At 44.2% G+C, this 21,150-nt stretch overlaps 1 protein-coding gene across 3 annotated transcripts; it reads left to right on the plus strand.

Annotated features, from left to right (window-relative positions):
• The first annotated feature begins 128 nt into the window (after window positions 1-128).
• On the plus strand, window positions 129-20,322 carry TNFRSF8 (TNF receptor superfamily member 8). Of its 3 annotated transcripts, XM_027736393.2 has the most exons (13): window positions 129-2,970; window positions 4,145-4,243; window positions 4,844-5,053; window positions 10,066-10,156; window positions 11,703-11,828; window positions 12,495-12,650; window positions 12,744-12,837; window positions 13,267-13,550; window positions 13,759-13,869; window positions 14,380-14,427; window positions 15,528-15,553; window positions 16,636-16,843; window positions 18,028-20,322. In XM_027736393.2, the coding sequence occupies exons 3-13, from the start codon at window positions 4,982-4,984 to the stop codon at window positions 18,270-18,272; spliced, it is 1,461 nt and encodes a 486-aa protein (XP_027592194.1). In that variant the 5' UTR covers window positions 129-2,970; window positions 4,145-4,243; window positions 4,844-4,981; the 3' UTR covers window positions 18,273-20,322. The 3 variants fall into 3 exon arrangements, with proteins under 3 accessions (XP_027592194.1, XP_039242276.1, XP_027592195.1); XM_039386342.1 differs by lacking the exons at window positions 129-2,970; window positions 4,145-4,243 and having other exon boundaries at window positions 4,773-5,053; XM_027736394.2 differs by lacking the exons at window positions 129-2,970; window positions 4,145-4,243; window positions 4,844-5,053; window positions 10,066-10,156 and having other exon boundaries at window positions 11,761-11,828; window positions 12,457-12,650.
• Window positions 20,323-21,150: the final 828 nt, after the last annotated feature.

Genomic DNA, 21,150 nt, shown 5'->3' on the forward strand with positions numbered 1-21,150 from the left:
ACCCTAAATTGTCAGGATTGAGATGCTCAGCTGTAGTCATTTAAAAAAAAAAAAAGTTTCACACTCTTTGAAAAAAATGCATCCTGAAAATCTTCCCATTTGTTTCTTTCACAAAAATTATTTGATATTTCCCAGCTTTCTTTTGTTTGTGTCAGCAAAGGAAATCTCATCTTGCTTCTGCTATTAGGTAAGCTTTAAACTCAGCTTTTAGATGAGGAGAACCAGAGTATCAAGAAAGGATTTGAGTTACCCAAAACATCTGTGACAGTACTGGGGACTAATGAGTCCCACTCCTGTGTTTTAACCCCCTTGCCAGTCTTCCCCAAACGTTTTTTATTTTCAAATTTGGATTTAAATGTAGAGAATTGAAACTGTTGGTGCTTTCCCAATTCCCTCGATCAAGAGCTTTGCCTGTGGAGAATGACCATGTGGAACTATCCCACCCCTCCAGGAGCTGTAGTCAGAATTACTGAAAGTACAGACATGATGTGATCTCCCATCTAAGGTCATTTCTCTCTCTCTCCCAGCCTGTGGGCATAGTAATTCTGTGATATGGTTTTGGTTTCCTTCATGGAAGCCAAGCCTTTCTTGAGAGAACTGAGTTCTCTGTCAGCTCTTCTCATTTTTCAGTCTGACTCAAAATGTACTTTAGTTTTGAAGCTACTACAGGCCAGAAAAAGTCATTTTATACACATTTATTTTGTTACATTAGTTATTTTATCACTTTATGTAAGGCAGTAGTATTAGTTGAGATAACAAAAACAGTTATAAGAACTTTGTTATCCACATAAAATTTATATACATGACATCTGCAAAAGAAATCTAATTGAAAATTAAGCCATGTTATCTGTATTATTAACATGATAACCTTTTTTTTTTTTTCCCTGATGGTAATTCTTGTTTTAAGCCATTGCTACATTTCAACAAGTGGACAACAAGAACTTCACACCACCTTCCTTGCTGAGGACAGGGGACAAACATACCAGTGTAAATTGCTGAATCAATACAGCTCTGCAGGTCATGTTCTCAAGAGCATCTGGAATGTATTTAACACAGAGCAGAGTGGCTGAAGTGCCAAAATTAAATGGATTGACAAAGACTTAACACTAAGAAGAAGAGAACTGTATGTGCCAGCAAATAAATATCAGTACCAGAGTGACAGAGTAGAGGGACACAATTTGGCCAGTCTGTGGCATACTTGGCATAACTGAGATTTTATTCCTTTTAACGAGTGTAATTTCAGTGCTGTGTCACTGCAGGCAGTTCAAACCCTGATGGCTCCCTCACCTCATGAAGTGTCTCAGTGAGGTCACGTTGCACCAGTGCTGCCCTCCCTCCTGCCTGTCCTTTCTGGGCCAGGGAGAGATTTCCAGAGAAGTTCAGTCCGTTGGCTTCCCTTGCAATGCCCAAAATCCCTGGGCTCTTGTGTGTTGTCACCACAGTGTCACTTTGCAGGATGCCCAGGGACAGAGCTCCCCCGTAATGCACAACGAGATCAAGAAAGTAATTCTTGGGTTTCTTCCTTTCTTCATTTTTTTTTTTATTTTCCTTCTTTTAACCGTGAGATTCTCTGTGGTTTTTATTGCAGGAAATGCCTTCATTTCTCTTCTCTTGTTTAATTTATCCCCCCAAAGTGCACGGCATTTTTCCCAACAAGCACTGCCTTTGGTGCTCCTGGTGCTCCTGAAGCCCCTGGAGCTTCAGGGTCTGGTCTTGTTCCCCCTGGCTAAGGAGCAAGAATTTGGTGATGTTTTTTCTCAGCATACTGCAATGCTCCAAATAGCAACACTGACAGACACTGAAATACAGATTTTAGACAAGGTGTTTTAATACATGTCCTTCCAAACTTCATGGCCTCTTTTATCTGTTGGACAAGGGTTTAGAGATGACACTTTTCTCTGTGTGTTTTTCCTCTGATACAGCTGGACCCATATTAACTGAACATACATGTTTAAACCCAGGAGAAACCATGCTAAAAGTACAACATGAGACTAAAATCAGCCACTTCAAAATTAGAAAATGGCATGAGTACTTTTGCTTGAGCACATGTGTTCCAGTGCTGCTTCTAGAGCATTCCATGGCTGCTCCCTTTGCTGGGCTCTCCCCGTTCAGTGAACAGGCAGTGCTGAAGGGATGCTTTGGGCACGTGGTGGAGACTTTTCCTCGTGGCTTGGTTGGGTCTCTGCATCCTCTTGCTCCAGGAATCAAGTGACATTTGAACAACTGCTGACTTACAGGACCTTCTGTGATCCCTCTCAGCTCCAAGCAGCTCACACTGACCAGATACCCTATGCAGAAAACACCTAAGCTTGGCATGAACTAAATAAGTTAAAATACAAACTGCCAAGGAACCTTATCTTGGGGCATTGCTACCTTTTAACACCCAAAGCAAAAAGGGATTCAGACATTAACAGATGCGTGCAATCAAATTAACATTATAAATAATAATATCATGCTCATTAGGGGCTTCCCCTTTTCTCTGATAGATGTTGTCCCCTGATGGAAGACCAGAGAAATAGGGGTTGTTTGTTTGCTTCTGTTTGTTCTGCACTTTTGTTGTTTTCACATGAACACAGAGGACTATTTTCTAGGAAACGCAGCCGACGTGTGGAGAGCAGCAGCGTGGGCTTGTTATAAACTGGAGGTGCTTCTTCCAGTTACTAACAGAGCTTCCTTTGGAAAGCCCCTTTTGTTGTATTTCAAATCAAAACACGCAAAGTCTGACATGAATGCATTCAGCTGGAAGTGCAGGCTGGGATGTTCCCGTGAAACAGCCTCTCCATTGCTGTTCTTTTATTGCAGGCCTGAGACAGCACTGTGTGAGGTACCAGCCTTTCTGAAAAAACAGCAGCAACAATAAGCCCTTTCCACTTCCCATCCTTTTAAGTGTCTGGTTCAATCAAGAATGAGCTTGAGAATAAGAAGTTCAAGGAAAAATGGCAGCTGGAAGCCTGGTTTCACTTTGGACGTGTGAGTGGATTCTTTCTTCTGAGGAGGACTGATCTCCTCCTGCAGCCTCTCCCTCAGGGAGCTTGTCATGAGCACCTTGTCCCTTCATCCAAGTCATCTCCTTCTGTGAAAGCTTGTAAATCTTAATGGCACCCCCTCCTCAGCCAAATTTGATTGAAGTTATCCAGTGGGTTCAAAAATTATTGACACCATTCGTTAAAAAGGAGCTGATATACGTATATGTACATCTACCAAATGCTCAGTGTGCTTGTTTCAGTCTTACTTTATCTGGAAAACGGGCCAGAAAACTCTCCCAGTTGCCAGTTCTGGGAAAGTCTTTCACACACAGTGTTTTTTGTACTCACATACTTACTTTTTGTATCAGATACTCTGACCTCAGCAGTGGAACTTAAACCTTCCAGGCTGTCTCTTTGTGTTGGTGCCTGTCCTTTTGCTAGAAGAGCTTAGATAGGGGCTGAGCAGAGAAAAAATACTCAGAGAGGAGAGAAAAAAAGACAAGCAGAGCTCACCAATTGCCCTGATCATTATGTCATTTGAAACTGCATTTACAGATTGGGAGAATTGCTTAATGGCATATTATTACAGAAGATTAAGGTGTTTTCTAGCCCATTATTTAATTGGGAAAACCAAGAACGTGATACTCTGACATTCAAATACTTTGTTGTCTCTGGGCCTTCCAGGCATATCTACCCCAACAGCTTTTATAGCTAAGAGAACTTAGAAACTGAGCATTACAGGGAAGGGAGGAGAGTGGAGTTACATGTCAAATACACTCCATGCAATGTGCTGAAAATGCCTGGGGTTTATACAGTGGTATTCTGGAGAAAGAAATCCAGGTAGTTAGTCAAAAAGACCAAGAGTCACAGCTGTGAGTTACAGAGGATATTTACACAGGGTCCCTGTGGAATGCTCACCTTTGGTGCTCATCTGTGAGGCAGTGGGGTAGCTCTGGGTCTTCAGTAAAATAATCATTTGTCCAACTTTCAATCTTCCCTCATTTCTTTCGGTTTTCTTTTTGCTGATAAGGGTGAGAAGCAACAACAAAAAAATTAAAACCGAACCCAGAGGTGTGAGAATTCAAATTGTCATGATTTTCCTGTGTACCTCAGAGAGGTTTTCAAGGCACTCTGCTCTTTTTGAAGTGGCTAACCTTCACTTCTGACAAAACTCCTAGGGCAGATAAGAAGGCTTCATGACACATTCAATCAACTGAAATCTTTCCAGGTACCAGAGCACAAACCACCCAGAGTGACAAATGAAAATGAGCAAAATGGTGAGTAGCAAACCTAGGCATGATTGTCAGCAGAAGGAATTTATTTCCAGTGGGATTGGAGGGAAGGGAAGGATTCTCAAGAGGATGGTCTGTGACATGTTGGTGTTTAAGTGGCAACATGTGCAACATGTGGCAGTACGTAAAGCCTAAACCTTGGTGGAGTCTCCCAGGCTGGTTGTGAGTCTTCACCCGCTCATGCAAACAGGAGCAAAACGACTGCACTGAAACAATGAGTGTCTCTTACTGGGAACTCTCCCGGGGCTTGGTCGCGGCTCTCGAAAAACTGGCGGCTGGATGGGGCAGGGCTTGGCCTCGTGCCTGGCCCAGACTTTGGGTTGGTGAAGTGCTCTCTGAGGGCAGCCCAGATGACTCAGGAGGCGCCGGCACAGCCAGCCCTGAGCCTCGGGGTGCGACCTGGGTGCTCACACCCGGCCCACAGGCACCCGACAGCGCCGGGACCCGGCGCTGAGGCGGTTTGGTTTTGTTCTTTTTTTAGGTTTCTTCTGGGGGCAGCCCCCCCTCTCCCTCCTTCCCTCCTTCCTAAATTGTTTTCTCACCTCGCTTGAGTCTCAAAGCCTGTCCCTTGCTTGTCTTGAACAGCTGGAATGGCCCTGGGCTGAATGAACAGACACGGAGCAAGGCTGGGCTGGAGCCTGGAAGGATCTCGGCTTCCAGAAGGAGCAACCTGGCTGTGCCACCTGCAATGCTGGGAGCCAGGGATATCTAACACCACCTCAGATGGCTGCCTGCAGCCTGGCACTGGCACTGCAGCTCCTGCTGCTTCTCCAGGACATCCAGACATCCCTGCAGGTAAGGCAGGGAGGCACCAGGATCCTGCAGCCCCTCAGGACGAAGGAGCCTGGGGAGGGCTGGAGGCAGCCGGGGCTGCAGGGCTGGGGGTTGGAGAGTGGGTGTCCACAGACACAGGGTTTGTGCAATGTGGGGGGATAAAGGCATAAAGCAGAGCAGCCAGAAGAGTTTGCCCTCTCTGGGAACTCTGCAGGCAGGAGCAGGGGCTACGAGCTGGGATCTGCATCCCCGTGTTGGCATTGCTGGAGTTCCTGCAGCTCCAGGCACATCGCAGCTGGGGAGGGAGGGTTTGCTTGGGGTAGGGGGGCTTTTATTTCTGCCTGTGTGCTCTGTGAAAGGCACATTCCTTGCAGAGCTTCGTTCAGAGGCTGCTGCTCGCTCTGCTGAGGCGAGTCAGGAAAGGCAAATTGAAAGGTGTAGAGGCAAAACCATAACAGACCTTCCTCTTTACAACCCCCCCCCGACTCTGACTTCCTCATGAATCCACTATTCTTTCTGAATCAAAATCACTTAAAATAGACACGGCCCTGCAGCTGCACTCAGTGATGCTGTAGGTGCACACCAGCTCCCTGCTCAGATCGTATCAGCTCCTGTGGCTTTGCTGCCACTCACCCCCCTCCTCCCGTGGGTCCCCTGGCAACGAGCCCTCAGCACCTGGCATAAATCCAGGTAATTTCCCTGGCCAACACCGAGGCATGCACGTTAAAAAAAACAAAGGTCAGTCCCAGAGACTCTCTGCACAGGTACAGTTAAGTAGGTGAGTAATCACCCTCTGTGCTGGATCCTGAAATGGGCCGTTTTCCCTTGCTGGGGAAATATGAGCATATATTACCCAAACAGACCCGTCTGTCTGAATAATAAAACATCACTTGGGCTGCCAGGAGGTATTTTACAAGACATTGACTCCAATTAGGTCTTTGAAAATAACCAAGTCCTGCATCCTCTTCATAGGCATTTGAAAAAGGTCCTCTTGGCTCTTTTGGTAAGAGTAGGAGTTTGCTCTTGCATCTGTAGTTGTAAATTCCCCTCCCACGTGGCAAGTTTGCTCTACTTTCCCCTCCTTATCTGTCCTGCCACTGTCTCCTTCCTGAAGTACAGAGGGATTGGAGTCTGTAGTCCTTGCTCACCTGGGGAGTACTTGGGAGGGCATTCAGATAAACTTGTCTGGCCTCCTGAATGCAAACTGCTTTAGGAGAAAGGCAAAAGAAAAAAAAAAAAAGGATGATATTTTTGCTAGTTGATGTTATTTCTGGTATTTTTTTAACAAAATGAAAGGAGCTGTGAGAAAATCTGGGTTTTTTTGATAGTCATTGTCAACATGCAGACTCACTGCAAAATCATCAGCTGAGACAAGCAACTGGCTTTTACTGTCCTTCTGCATTGCCTCAATCACAGAAATACCTGCTTTTACTGATACTGGAGTACAGGTGATACTATTTAATGTGAGCTAGTAACAGCTTACTGGTCATATTTTTAAACCATGTTCCACCTTACTTAAGTCCACAGTTTGGGTTTTGTTTCTTTTTCTATTCAGTGAACTCTCATTTGTGATAAGGTCTTTATTATCAAACAGATGGAGCTTGACAACTTGAAGCCTTAGATTACCAGCTTCTTCAGTACTGTCAGAATTTGGCTAGAAGCTTGACAGGCAGTTAACTGTTTTGCTGCAGTATTAGTCAGTTCTAGAATAGCCACTGCTGGTAGAAATCTTTTTTTTTACTGTAATGTGCTTTCTTCCTGACTTACAGCTCATTTGTAGCAAATTTCGTGCTCTGCCTCACCATCACTTTTTCTCTATGAGCTCAAAAGGCCATAAATAAATGAGTCAAACCTTGTCCTGACTGAATTGCAGAGTAGCCCGCTGAATTCAGCACCATCTTTACAACTGCCATTATTTAATTTGGAATAGCAAACATGTTTGTAGAACCAAGGAAAGTGAGAAGAGCTACAAAAAGCCTACTTTCTAAAACAAAGTCTCACAAGCCAGCACTGAAAAACCCAAATGCTTTGTATCTAATATGTCTGCTCTATTTAATTGGGCCTCGATCTGCAACACATTTAGAAAAGAAAAATAAGTGGCCTGTTAGGTCACTGAAAGCACTAAACCAGGGGATCCCTGGGGATGCTGACACAGAGCAGTCCAAGTAGGATAGCAATTGTGGTCTTTCCTTTCACCACATGTATTCCAGCTCCTGCTAAGTCCCAAACCTTTATTTGAAGAGCATGCATGAAAAATTAGTGAAATTCAGTCTCTGTCTCGCTGCAGTTGAACAGCACACTGAATCCAATTGAAGAATTCCTTGTACTAGAGCAAAACCAGATGTAAATTACTGATCTGACAGCGACTCATGACTTGTTCAAATCTGTTCAAAAGGTGTGGACAGATTAATTTTGTGGTGAGAAGCTCTCTGCTGCACTGGGGATTGTTTGCTGCTCCAGCTCCCCTTCCTCTCAGCTCACACATTTATCTGTTCCCCTGCAGCTGGCACAAAGCAGCATCACCTCTGCACTGTGTCCTCCTGTCCAACCCAGAGCAAACCCACTCTGACACGGGACACAGACGCAGAAATAACGGCTCTGAGGTTTCCCATCACAGCTGACAGAGACCTGTCACACCCAGGGCAGGAGTCAAACAGCTTCAGGATTTAGAGGGGAAAAGCTGACAAGAATGGGGACGTGATGACTGAGGCTGAGCATTGATATGTGTGTGATTTATCACTGAAAGGGTCCGTGCTAATTTTTATACTCATGAAACACCCCTACTGAACAGGGGGCAACCTTAAAGCCATTTTGCAGGTGACTTGGATTAGAAGTGGTGGTGCCTTCAGGAGGTGGTTTGTCAGCCATAGAAATCCTGCCATGATTTGTTAAAGTGAATTCTTTTCACAGCTCAGTGAACAGTACAAGGCTGTGCTGGATGCTTGAGAGCAGCATTTGCTGGGGAGGTGTGGATGATGTGTATAATGTAGCTGTAGGGTAGAGCTGCCCTCCTGTGGAGAGGGGGGAAAGAAGGTTCAGTACTCTCTTTCTTATGTATATTTTCATAAATTGTGTGGTATCCATATCTAGTTCATGCAGTAATTTATCACTGCACTGGCATCAGGTCAAATTCATAATCATAACGTGCACTGCTGTATCCAGGAGCAGAATCTAACCCTGAACTCCCGATTTCCATATTTTAGAACAAGGTAACTTTTTAAAAAGCTGTCCTTCCCTCATACTTTTACACAGGCACTCTTCCTTCATTTAAACCCAGAAACACACAGATATACTGTAAGCTTGTGTGCTGCACAAATAATTCAAGAATTTTGTTCCCACCCTGGTTTAAAATTCAGCTGCATTTGCAGCCAGAGTTGGTTGCCCAGGAAGAGAAAATCATGTGTTTGTGGTGACTTCCCACAGGTCTTACAGAGAATCCAATCCAGGCTGATTAGCTACAGCCAGGATGCTGTAGCCTCTTAAATTTTCTTTCTAAAACCAGTGAATTCACATCACTGTGGTGGCTCAGGAATGACCCCTGGTGTGGTGGCTGGTGGTTTGGTGTCGCTCACTTCGGGCTCAGTGGCTGCCTGGCCAGGCTGGAGCCACACACAGAAGTGAGGAGATCCCACTTCCCTTTCCTGCAGTCTGGGGCTTCCTCTTCAGAACAGGAAAACACGGGGGGCACGTGTGGAAGTGAGATCTGAGTCAGGCTGAGCAGGCAGAGCCTTCTGCTCTTCCTCTGCAGTCAGACAGGAAAAACACTGGTAGGGAGGTTCTGGCCCAGGGGTGATGCAGAGATGTGTCACATTCTCAGTTCTGTTACTGGTGGAGATCAATGAAATTTAATGGTTTCAATGTGTTTCTATTTCTTGCCCTTCTGTTCATTTCCTCCTTGACTGAAAGTTCTGTTTTCTGATGGAAGTTAAATAATTTCTGTGTGTTAGACTAGGCTGTGAAGTGAGTTAGGTAGTGAGATTCTGCACAGTGTACAAAGGCAGCAGGTTTTATTTCAAAGCCCAGTGGGGAATTCATCAGCAGAAAGTGAGATGGAGAGTTTCTGAAAAATTTAACTGCTCTACCAGTATCGTGTCGGAAAATCTCAGGGGAATCTGCTGATTGATTCTTCACAAAAAAATCGCTGTTTATGCCTTCTAGCAAAAAGTGAAAATGAAATTCAGATAATAACAGTTTTAGGGGATTATTAAGGGAGATGCCAAATTCAAAAATCAGATTTTCTCATCAGAACACTTGTGGCACCGTAATTTCCCAGAGCATGTGGCGGCCCAGCCATACAAAAACAAAGTCTTGTTATAATGTTTCTTGTTCCAATTCGTAGCCCAGTCTCGTTTCCTAAGCCAATATTAGAACTGTTGTGTGGTGGGGTTTTTTTTAACTAAACCAGTATCGGTTATGTAGTAACGAAAGGTTATTTCTGAAAACCTTCACTCACAACAGAAGTGGGATGAGTTATTTGAATAAGAGCTTCATTGTGAGAACATTTGCAGCATTCTTTCCAAGGCAAAGCCCTCTTGTGTTCTCAGTGTAGGATTTGCCCCTAAATGATAAATAAAACAGTTAATTGGTTTATAATAAACACGTCCTTAGGTTGATAAATTCAAGCATTATGACTGCACAAATAACAGCAAAACCTGTTTGCTGCCAAGAGTTACCTCTGTGCATTACAGCCCATCTGCCTGGGTTCAGGTGATGCTGAGTATGGCACCACCTTTTACTCCACTGCACACAGAGCTGGAAATCCATTACAGAGGTCAGGGATTGTTTCTTGTTTCCCTAAAAAATCCTTATCTCAAATGAACACGGGACCATTTCAGGACAATGATTTTTATCCTTGATTTATAAAGGAGATGCAGACATTAATTTAGTTGCTTTGGGGATACTTGAAGTTTCAAAAAGCTGAGGGCTTTTCCTTACCATCTGCAGCTGCCATTGCTTGGGACAGGTATTGGGATCTGCCCTAGTACAGAATTAGTTGTTTTCTGATTGTGTCTTTTGCCTGTCTCACTTTCTAGACATCATTAACCCCATCTCATTCCTGTGACACACGTGGGAATTGGTTCTATGATGAAACTTCACAAAGCTGCTGTTACCAGTGTCCCTCAGGTCAGTATGTTTATAAAATAATCAAATTTACATGGAGTCTTTCTTGGACAGACAGTAGGAACTCTGTGTATCTGCAGAATTGCATTTTGTCCTTGAAAAAAAAGAGCAATTTCCTGAATCACTGTCTAATTGAATCTAGATGTGAATCTGTTCTCCACTGCCCTGCTCCTGTGCATGCAAACAATGAGCAAATTGCAAACTAGAGAACTTGGCAGACTTTTAATGTGCTTTTTATCACTTCACTGGACACTGAAGCAGCCAGAAATAGGCAGAATTCATTTCAGCTTCCCTCAGGGTGTGAAATAGCACAGTGAAATTAGACTCAGTGAGTTTCTGCTCACAGACAAAAAGTACAAAATGAAGGCATGGAAAATCTGATATTATTCTCACAGTCACAACAGTTTAGAAAGTGTCTCACGTGAGGGAGGAAGGGAACAGCCCTTGTCTGGGGACACTGAGAGCTTTGCTAGAAGCTGGTTGTGACTCAAAGGCACATGAGGTCAGAGCAGGAAACACCTTGGTGAGACAAGAGCTCTGGAAATGTCTGAAACTGCCTCTATTGGCCAAAAAACCCCTCGGTGGGTGGGGCATTTTGTGGTGCTTCACCACCATCAGTATCTTCTCTCAGAAATCTGTTCTTTTTCTTTTGTTTCTCTTAAAGGAAGTTTCTGACATTTATTTGAGCTCTGATAATACAGAGGGGTTTAGTGTTTGATTGCCAGCGTTTTTGTGCAGTTCCATCAGGATTCCCACTGGGACATCCTGTACTGCTGGCCACACCTTCCTTCAGAAGTTGTACAGGTAAACAAGAGCAAGGGATGGAGAAAATAAGAAAAGAGGGAGCTTGTGACTCAGAGACAATCCCAAGGAAAGTTCTTTTCTTCTCCAAAACCATTCTTTGCCAAAGCTCCTGTCAAGACAGATGTCATAGTGAGGTTTGTGAGAAGAAGAGATCTGATTTACATCAATAAGCCACGAGTATCCATCATTTCACCTCTGCTGATTCTTGTCACTCATTCCTTAGCTACGTCCTCATGTCAGTCCTGGACATCTCCTCACATCCTCTCCACAATAAAAGTTATAAGAATCCTTTTTCATTTTAATCTTCCACTACTCCTCCACACAATAACCTGTTCATATCTGCTACAAACTCAGCTGCTCACTGCAAAGGAAGAGCAGCTTTTCTAAAAGTCCTTTTAACTGAAGGAAAGAGGAAACCATGAAAACCAATCACCTGGGAACTCAGGAATGGCAGGACAATTGCCCTCACTGCAGACTTGGTGGTCTTTTCTGTCAGCAAATGAGTTGCCACGTGCCCATTCTGCAGCAGCCCATTCCAACTGGGATAATGTCCCGCCCCAGGACAGCTGTGAGCCTTTCATGCTCAAATGGGAAGGGCAAAAACGTGCTAGAGAAACCAAATGACTGTGGTAGGGTGTCTAACAGGTAAAGGAGCACACAAGACACTTCAGGGTGGTTGTCTCCCATTATTCTGAACAGGTGTCCTGCATATTTTGATTTGTTGATTTATTTTTTTTTCCTCCAGGCTCTGTTAAAAAGAAAGCTTGTCCTGAGAACCCAGCTGCAGACTGCATGAGGTGTGGGCCTGGGCAATTTGTGAACACACAAGTCTCGAAGCTACGATGTGATGCCTGTGTCTTATGCAAAAGAGGTTTGCTTTCCCCAACACATACCTCACAATTATATTCCCTCTATGTATTTTATTTGCACTTTGTTCGTATTTTATTAATTTAGAATTTCCAGCAGCAGAATTATCCATCCTTGGTTACTGATTTAGAGAGCAGAATGATACCTTGGCACATTATCAGTGTGGCTTCCTGTGTGACCTGGGGACTACCTAAAAACTCTCTTCTCCAGTGCTATCCAATCTGGATTCTACTCTCTGTCTTATACCACAAGCCATTGTCTAAAGGCTTCTCCAATTATTCATGACTTAAGTTGCCATCGTGTGGCTTTAAACTGACAGAGAGTAGGCTTAGATTAGATAATGGGAGGGAATTCTTCCCTGTGAGGGTGGGGAGGCCCTGGCACAGGTTGCCCAGAGAAGCTGTGGCTGCCCCATCCCTGGAAGTGTCCAAGGCCAGGTTGGACGGGGCTTGGAGCAGCCTGGTGGAGTGGAAGGTGGATGGGATGGCAGGGGGCTGGAACGAGATGAGCTTTAAGGTCCCTTCAACCCAAACCATTCCGGGCTCATGAGGAGTGCCAGCACCTTGTTCTGCCTCCTGAGCCTTTGAACTGCTGTCGCTCAGCTTTGGCCCCCTTTTGCATTTCCCTTGCAGGGTGATCCTTTGTCACTGCCTCTGTTTCTTGCCCCCAGAACTCGACCTTGTGGAGAAGGAGCCCTGCTCCTTCAACTCCAGCAGTGTCTGCGAGTGCAGGCCGGGCCTGTTCTGCCAAACATCCGCCCCACACACCTGTGCCCGGTGCCAGCCCCACACCACCTGCCAGCCTGGCTTTGGGGTCCGAGTCAGAGGTAGGAATTCCACTTCACCTTCCCCGCTCTTGGCCGTGGGCCTTGACCTGGTGCGTTTTGGGTGGTCAGTCCCCAGTCATTGTTTTCATTCAGGCACCTCAACACGGGATGTCGCCTGTGAAGAGTGCCCTGCTGGGACCTTCTCTGACCAAAGCTCCAGCACTGACAGCTGCAAGCCCCACACGGAGTAAGTCCCTGGTTCTTTAATGTCACTGACTGATTAACTGAAATTAATAAAGGATGAAATGGGACACGTCACTTCTGGTGCAAAGAATACAAATTTATCTTAAAGGCTTTGGGGCCAGGAGCAGAGGTTAGAAAACCTCTCTCTGTAGCTGTTGCACAGCCCCTGGAGTGAAGGGAGGGAAGGAAGGAATCCCTCTTGCCTTGTTTTTAGTTTACAGTGGAATTCTACCCCTGTGTGAGTGTCAGGTTTGCATCCAGGTCAAGAATTAATGCCACGGGGGTGAGAAGGAGGTTAATGGCTTTGACACTGAAAGCAATAATTGAAGGTAGTACAAAAATTACCAAAGGGATGTTTGTCACATGGAAAATGCTCCTCTCTTGTACCATGGCAGTTTCTGTAGCACTGACACCCGTTCTCTTTCATTCCCAGCTGTGCCAAGTTAAACAAAGTGGCACTAAGCCAAGGAAATGCCACACATGATCAGGTTTGCCTGGATCAATCGCCCACCTATCTCACCCAAAGCCCTTTGTCCACGAGATTCAGCAATGAAACAAATCACTCTGACCCAAGGAGCCTTGAGGAGAGCCTGGTGACCATTGCTGGTGGTGACCACCTAAGTGCCACGACAACTGAAAACCCCAGCTCAATTCCTGAGGAGAAAGATCCGACTGACACTTTTCCCACCTCAGCCAAGGGGGAGATGACAATGGGAGGTAACAAAGCAGTTACTCTGTTTTATTAAAACTCATGTTTTATTGGGAGATATCTTTGGTAAACACACTTCTTATGTGGGAGCTTCCTGCAAATGCCCTACAACTTGTGAAACGATGTCCATGGGTCTGTGTCCACACACATGGAACTACTCAGAGCTCCTCCTCTGCCCTTCCTTAACCTTTCCTGTGCTCCCTTTCTGTGCTGCAGGTGTAGTGCTTTGGGCAGTGGTTCTCTGTGTGATAGTGCTCCTCGGGGCCATGCTGTTTTTTTGGAAATGGAAGGTTTGCAAGAAGCGGATCCTCGTCCTCAAAGGAAAGCGTGAGTTTTTAAAGCTCCAATACCTGGGACGCTGTTTGAGCTCCCAGTATAAGCCAAAGGGGAACTCAAATATCCCAGAATTTTATGGAGGTCCCTGGGGAAGAGGATGTTCACTACAGCCTGGTGAAGGCAGGCCAGATAAGAGTTTTAGGCAAGAGGAATGCGAAATATTGCAGCAGCTGTGAGTTTATGGAGGGCAGGGAAAGGGTAACCAGCAGTTTCTTCTCTCAGCACAGATTAAATGATACCTGAAGTGTTGTGTGAGTATTTGTTGGTTCTGGGAATGGGGATGGGCTTTGAGCATGAGAGGAAGAGTGATTTTTACTGACACTGACTCTCTGTAGCTTCACCTGTCAGCTGTGTGGGGTGTGCCTGTGGAACCACATTCCCTCTTTATAGAAAGCAGGATGTGCACGTTGTAGGTTGGTTGTAGATCTGTGGGTGTGGCAGAGCTTTAGAGCCTGCAGGCTCCACGGGGAGTTTGACTAAATGGAAGGTTTCTTTTCTCAGCACATCTGCATTCTGTCATCGCACACAAATACGGCCTCAAATCGCCAGGTGAGTGACTGATGGACCAGCACTCTGAAGAATAAGTGGAGAGTTTTAATATGGAGCTTTATTTTATAGAATTTTAACTTAAAAAGTGGGAGTTTTTCATGTCACACCTCTGTGTCTGCTGCCATGCACAAGGCCAGCGCTGTCCGGATGTCACCAGGTGCCACCAGATGGCACTTTGTTCTCACAGTATATGAAGGGTTGGGTGATGTGTCAGTGCAGGAAAGCAGTCAATTAATTTCTGGACAATAAAAAAAAACCAAAAAACAAAAAACTGTGTGTTAGCCATAGCAGCCTGTACAGATCCCCCAAAGCACACACAGTTTGTCCAATGAGCTGATCCTTCTCATCATCCCAATCCATCCCATTGATAGATCTATTCTGTTGTGTTAGATTCTCCCAATCACCACAGATCAGAGCATTTAATACTCATTTATTCAGGAATATGATTTAAAGCAGCTTAATTTTCCCAAAATGGATTTTTTTTCCTCCCTCACTTGCATTACACAAAAACCCTGTTATTGTGCAGCATTTCCGAGCTGATGCACTGAAAACAAAAGTAGTTGCACATCAGGGTGGAATTAGATAGTAGGTCTGAGCTCATCATGCTTCACAGTGCTGCAGGATGTTTTATACTCCCTCCTCCTCACCTCTCTTCTTTCCCCAGCATTCCCTGGAATCATCTAATGAAATTACACATAAAATCCCATCCCCTTAATATTCATCTGACCACACGATGAACTGATCTAGTTTGTTAATCCCGTAGAAAGTTATTAACTTTTTTTTTTTAATAAACCTGTCTTGTGCTTATCTCGACAAGTTTCATCAGTTCATCAGTTCATCAGATGAATTCCAGTAGTGTGGGGAGAGTGATGCAAAGGGCTTTGGGCAGAGCAGGACCTCACAGTCTTGGCAGCAACACTTTGCTGGTTCACCTCAGCTGTGTCATTTGAGGGTGCCCTCAGTGTCAGGAAAACTGTGGTGCAGGAGGGTTGGGCAGTGGAGTGGTTTTGGGCAGGGCCAGGTGGCCTTTCAGAGCAAACATTAACATTCTTGTGACTGTGTGAATTTTCTTCTGGTAATTTTTCCTCTCTCCATTGCAGGTTCCGACCTAGGGGACAAATGTGCAGTAAGTGTGAACAATATTCCAAACCAGATCCTTTCCAGGCCAATGCAAATAGTGTTATTTTTAAATGTCCTGTCACAGAGTGCCAGGCTTTTTGCTTGGACTTTCCTCTACAATGTGTGATCATCAGGCTGCAGCAACAAGCTGTACTAGGACTTGCTGCTTTCGTGTCTTGGGCTGGGTTTAATGTGGTGTTAAATAACGTGATGCTGCCAATCTTGCTTGTGAGGGGAGTATTTGGTTTGGTCTCATGCCATTAATGGTGCATTCCATGGGACAGGATCCAAAATCACAGGATGAACATGCCCTTTCTTCATTCTGGGAGAAATTTGTCTGTCAGTCCCTACTTTGTCTGTCAGATATTAATTTTTCCAATGACTCGGGTGGCAATCATCTATTATAATTTCAGAGTGTCATTGCTAATTCTTGAATTGTGAGGAGTTTCCACTCTTGCTTCCTGAGTCAGACATGAGCAAGAATTTTAAACTGCACATATCAAAACCTTACAATGTTTTTTGTGGGGTTTGAGTTTGTTTTTTTTTCTTTCCCAACCTTGTGGAAACACAAATAGAGCTAGGAACCTTTGACCTCTCTCAGATTCTGGCTCCTCTTTTAAAGAACTGTTTATAATTAATTCCTCACCTAATAGGTAGTCTGAGCTTGTTAGTTCTACCTGAGGTTCTGCTGAGGCAATTCCATTTTGAAGTTAAACCAGTTCAACCTCTGGCTCGTTCTGTTCTTCCATGGGAGCGTGGTAGATCTTTGCAAAACCTAAGAGGTAGCTAAACCATATATTTTCTTCAGTGAAGATGATGGACATTCTTGCAAATGTCATCAAAAATCTGTAAATTTAGCTTAGAAATGCTGGTTTTTAAATATAGGCTTAAGTGATGCAGGAACCTGCTTCAAAGAAATTTAAGTTCCTATACCTGTCACACACTTTAGAATTCTTCCCTCCCTGTGACAGTGGTGCTGTGAGGTACATCCTGTTGTCCTGCCTGCCCTGGAAGGGTTCTGCAGAATCCTTGCCATCTTCACAGTGTTTTTACATCCACCCCACTTTTGCTCTCTGTTTGTATTGGCAGAAGCTCCCCCTGACCATTGAGAGTGGGCCAGAAGAGAAGGAGTTAATTGGAAGAACCCTCCCTTTGGAAACCAACAATAACTTGGTCTCCAGCACAGAAAAAGCACAGAGTCCCCATCGGGGTGTGGCTGAGGTGACACCCAGCAGTGGGAATGGCCCAGATTGTCCTGTGGATTCTCGAGTCAGAGACCACACGAACAACAGGATTGGTGAGTCTTGCTTTTTTTCCCCCTTCTCTCTTGTTTTTCCAGTTTTTCAGCCATGTCACATAATGTCATTCCAAGATTACCGATAAGATGCAAAGTGTTCAAATCTGCTAATAAAGACTGGAGCTGAATCTCCAGAATCTTTGACACACAAATATCTATTCATCTGAATATAACACTTTTTTTATTTTCATGTTTGGCTTAGTCACTTAGGAATCTGACAGAAAATTCCCTTCTTCCTCCTATTCATTCCAGAAGATGTAAATTTACACAAGAAATTTGAAAACCAAAAATATATCAGCTGGGAAGTGATGTTCTGAGTGGGAGTGGTAGTTCACATCACTAAACTACCATTTGCTTCTCTGGGGTTCACGTTAATAGCTGGAAATGTGTCTCCCATGTATTCCCATGAAGTCTTTGACCATGGCACAGGGTGGGAAATAAAGCCAGGCAAGGGAGCTCACTGAGGGGGAGAATTGTTACCTGAGACATTCTGGCAATGTTTCCAAACCCAATTTTGAGGTTATTTGAAAGTGTTATTTTTCATATTACAAGAGCTGACCTTTCCTTACGAAATGAGCTTTCTGTTTTTACTGTGAGTGATGGATTGGGATGAATGTGATGATTTGACTTACCACATCCAAATACCTCCAAGCAATTGTGACCTGCAGTGTCTGACCTGCAGCATCCTTCTGAATTAAGTGCAGTGGTCCAAGCCATTGCAAAGGCCCTATTTACCTTTTTGTGAAGGAGTATGTATAACAAGGTGGACACAAAGTTCAAATCTATCCCAGAAAATTTTGCAGTTTATTCTCAGCTGGAAAGAATGTCATTTCTTAGCTGGTCTTAAGACCCCAGAATTTCTGTACAGTGCTGATCCCTGCCCAAAGGCTGCTTTCAATGCAGGTGGTGTTGTTTCTTGAAACAGCAGGGAAATAAACCTTGGATTCTTTATATCTAGGTGCCAATTAATTGCTTCTTCTAGCAGACTTTTGTGAGTATCTTCTGCCTTTTCTGCTCTGTCCTTCTCCTGTAGTCCTAGCTCAGTGGCTTCATCTCATGGAAGCTCAATCTACTTGATCTGGAATGCCCAGAGTCCTAATAAAAAATGTTGTGTGATAAGGAGCCATCTCTGGGGCCAGCAGTGATTGTTCACTACCCTCAGCACTACTTTTTTCCTTCCTCAGAAAAGCTCTACATCATGAAGGCCGACACTGTTATCGTGGGGTCCGTTGCAGAAGTGCCCGGTGGCAAAAACTGCGCTGCCAGAGGATGTGAAAGCAACGTTGACACCCAGGAAATCATGGAAGAGGAACTGGGAATGCACTACCCAGAGCAGGAAACAGAGTCCTTCCCAGGGAATGATGTAATGGTTCCTGTGGAAGAGGAGGGAAAGGAATTCCACCACCCCACCACTGCCACAGAAAAGTGACAACCCACGGAGGTGATGAGCTACAGGAACATCCAGTGTTACACTAAGTCTGACTCTGTGACAAGTGCCTTGGGTTATTGGGAGACTCCTGGAAAACACTGAAACACACTCAAACAAGGAGAGCTAGAACCTCCTTCATCTACCAAATGACAGGAGTATCCAAACCGTTGGCCTTCATAGCTGACGTCAAATAGTCCTCTTTCCCTCTCTCTCCCAATATTATGCTGGAAACAAATTTGAATCAAAGCTGCACAATTCAGAGGACATCTGGATGTCAGCTGAAGTTTCACAGCTTGCTTTCTCTGCATGAAGGAATGGATTGAAACCTATGTCTGGCTACTTCTATTAGCTATGAAAATTCTGGCCAGGGTTCCGAGTCAAGCTTGAGATTCAGCCATGAACGTCGTTGAATAGGTTGTTTTACTTCCAGTACTTCCAAATTTGTCACATATTTTTCAACATCTGGCATTTTCTTAAGGCCTCAACTCTTGACTGAAAGTGATGACAACTTCAGTTTTCCCTAGCACAAACAACTCTCAGGATTGTGGACTTCATGTTTTTTGAGGAAATAGGATCAAAAGGTGCCACACAGGCTCAGAAAACGGAAGGCAAATAAAACTAATTGAAGTCCACTGTACTTCAGGCCATTCTTTCTAGGTTTTGAAGCCTGATTCATGTTTTTGACTACTTCAAATCATCACTAAGTGTATGAAATGGCCTTTTCTGATGGAAACTCGCTGAATATTTGGTTATTGGATGAACTACGGGTTTAACCCAGTGTGGAGCCTGTAAAAAGGGAAATGAAGAAAAACTGTTTTTCTACAGAAAGAAAAGACTGAAAAAGAGGCACAGCAATTATTTCCTATAAAATTGTTAATATCTACTTGGTTTAGAATTGTTCAGCATCATCAGGGTGACACTGATTTGCATATGCTTTAAAAACAAAGCTGTTTTGTGGTCGACTGGCTCGTGTTATGCTATTTTTCAGTCTTTTGTGCTGCTTGTTCAGTAACTGTAAATGTAATAGTGCTGACTATACTTTTGCAGAGGACAATGGAAAATGAGCAAGATGATAAAGTGTGTCTTAATAGTCAAAAAAAGGAACCACAAAACCCATTGCTTGCTTTGCAGTTTTGCCCTGGATGAAGTACTGTAAAAACAGCTGTGCAGCTGCAGTGACTTCTCTTAGAACACACAAAAGGAACATAAGAGCATAAAAACACCTTCTTGGGCCAGTCCAGGTGTATGAGCCCAACATTTTATCTCTGGCAGTTAGGGATGTCAGTTAGGAAGAGCACATCAGCCTGGCTAATATCTGCTGGCTAATATTCCTCACAGTTCTGCAGCAGCAGCTGGAATTGGATCAGGATGTCCAAGAGTTTGTCTGAGCCTTTACTATTCACTCATATTGCCATAGTTTTTCTTTCCTCTTTTGAATTTCCTGGTACAATCTTTCCTCCATAAGCACCCGTGGCAACAAGTTACAGATACCTTGCCCCGTGTAAAGAAGGACTTTTAACACTTTTAAACTGGCCTTTTTATTTCAGTGAGTGCCACTAGTTCTTGTCTTACAGAAGTCAGTGGTTTGTTTTTGTTGGTTTGGGGTTTTGTTTGTTTGTTTGTGTGTTTGTTTGTTTTGCAACAGAGTTGCTTTTGTGATTCTTGATTTTGTGATTGTATCCTCCTCAGCCTCCAAGCCGAATTCTCATCTCCTCCTATTTCTCATGTAACTTAGATGCTCCACTGCCTTGGTCACTTCAGTTGACCTCTTCCACATCTACTTTAACTTCACTACATACTTCATTTTAGAAAACACCAATTTGTGAACCGACAAACTGAAGAACCACTTTCACCTGGCTGTGGTTGTTCAGGGCTGTTCTGCAATTACAGCTAATTGTACCTCTCAGCTCCATATATAAATTAATGTTTTTTACTGGAACAGCTTTCTAGGTGAACTGTATGCATTGCAACCTGCTGGATGTGTTATAACTGGTTTGTTTAATAATGCTGTTAATCTCTGAATTAAAAGTTACATGCATTTTAAGCCATGGCCATGCTTTTCTTGTTTGGTATGTAAATGTTTCATTGTTGATAATCTCAGTACCTGTATCAGTCACAGAAGAAATATTTTTGAAGAAGAAATATTTTTGCAAGAAAGCCACTTGAAGCTCATGAAGCTCTTAGTGGAGTGGAGTTTTTCCTCAAGAGCAGGGCTGAATTTACAGTAAGTCTGTCTGTGCCATCCCAGCAGTGTGTGACACACGAGTGGAGCAGTGGTGGGTACTAATGAATGCTGGGATGGGTGTCAATGAATGCTGGGATGGGTATCAATAAATGCTGGGATGGGTATTAATAAATGCTGGGATGGGTATCAATGAATGCTGGGATGGGTGTCAATGAATGCTGGGATGGGTATCAATGAATGCTGGGATGGGTATTAATAAATGCTGGGATGGGTATTAATAAATGCTGGGATGGGTATTAATAAATGCTGGGATGGGTATTAATAAATGCTGGGATGGGTGTCAATGAATGCTGGGATGGGTGTCAATGAATGCTGGGATGGGTATCAATGAATGCTGGGATGCTGCAAAAGTATTTTGGGGTGAAGTCCAGGAGATGATACAACTCAGGATATTCTATGAGTGGAGCACAAATAGGACTAAAGAGACCCTCCAGGGCAGTGGTCACAGCACCAAACCTCACGGAGCTCAAGAAGAGTTCGGATGATACTCTCGGGCACATGATGTGACTCTCGAGGATGGTCCTGTGCAGGGCTGAGGGCTGGACTCGATGATGCTTGTGGGACGCCTCCAACTCGGCATATTCTGTGACTGTGTGGTTCCCCCACGGCGAGAGTCCCCCGTGAGCAGCTCCG

Source organism: Pipra filicauda, unplaced genomic scaffold (genome assembly GCF_003945595.2).
Source record: "Pipra filicauda isolate LSUMZ 115617 unplaced genomic scaffold, ASM394559v2 scaffold47_size6085603_pilon, whole genome shotgun sequence".
In the NCBI taxonomy this organism is placed as follows: Eukaryota; Metazoa; Chordata; class Aves; order Passeriformes; family Pipridae; genus Pipra; species Pipra filicauda.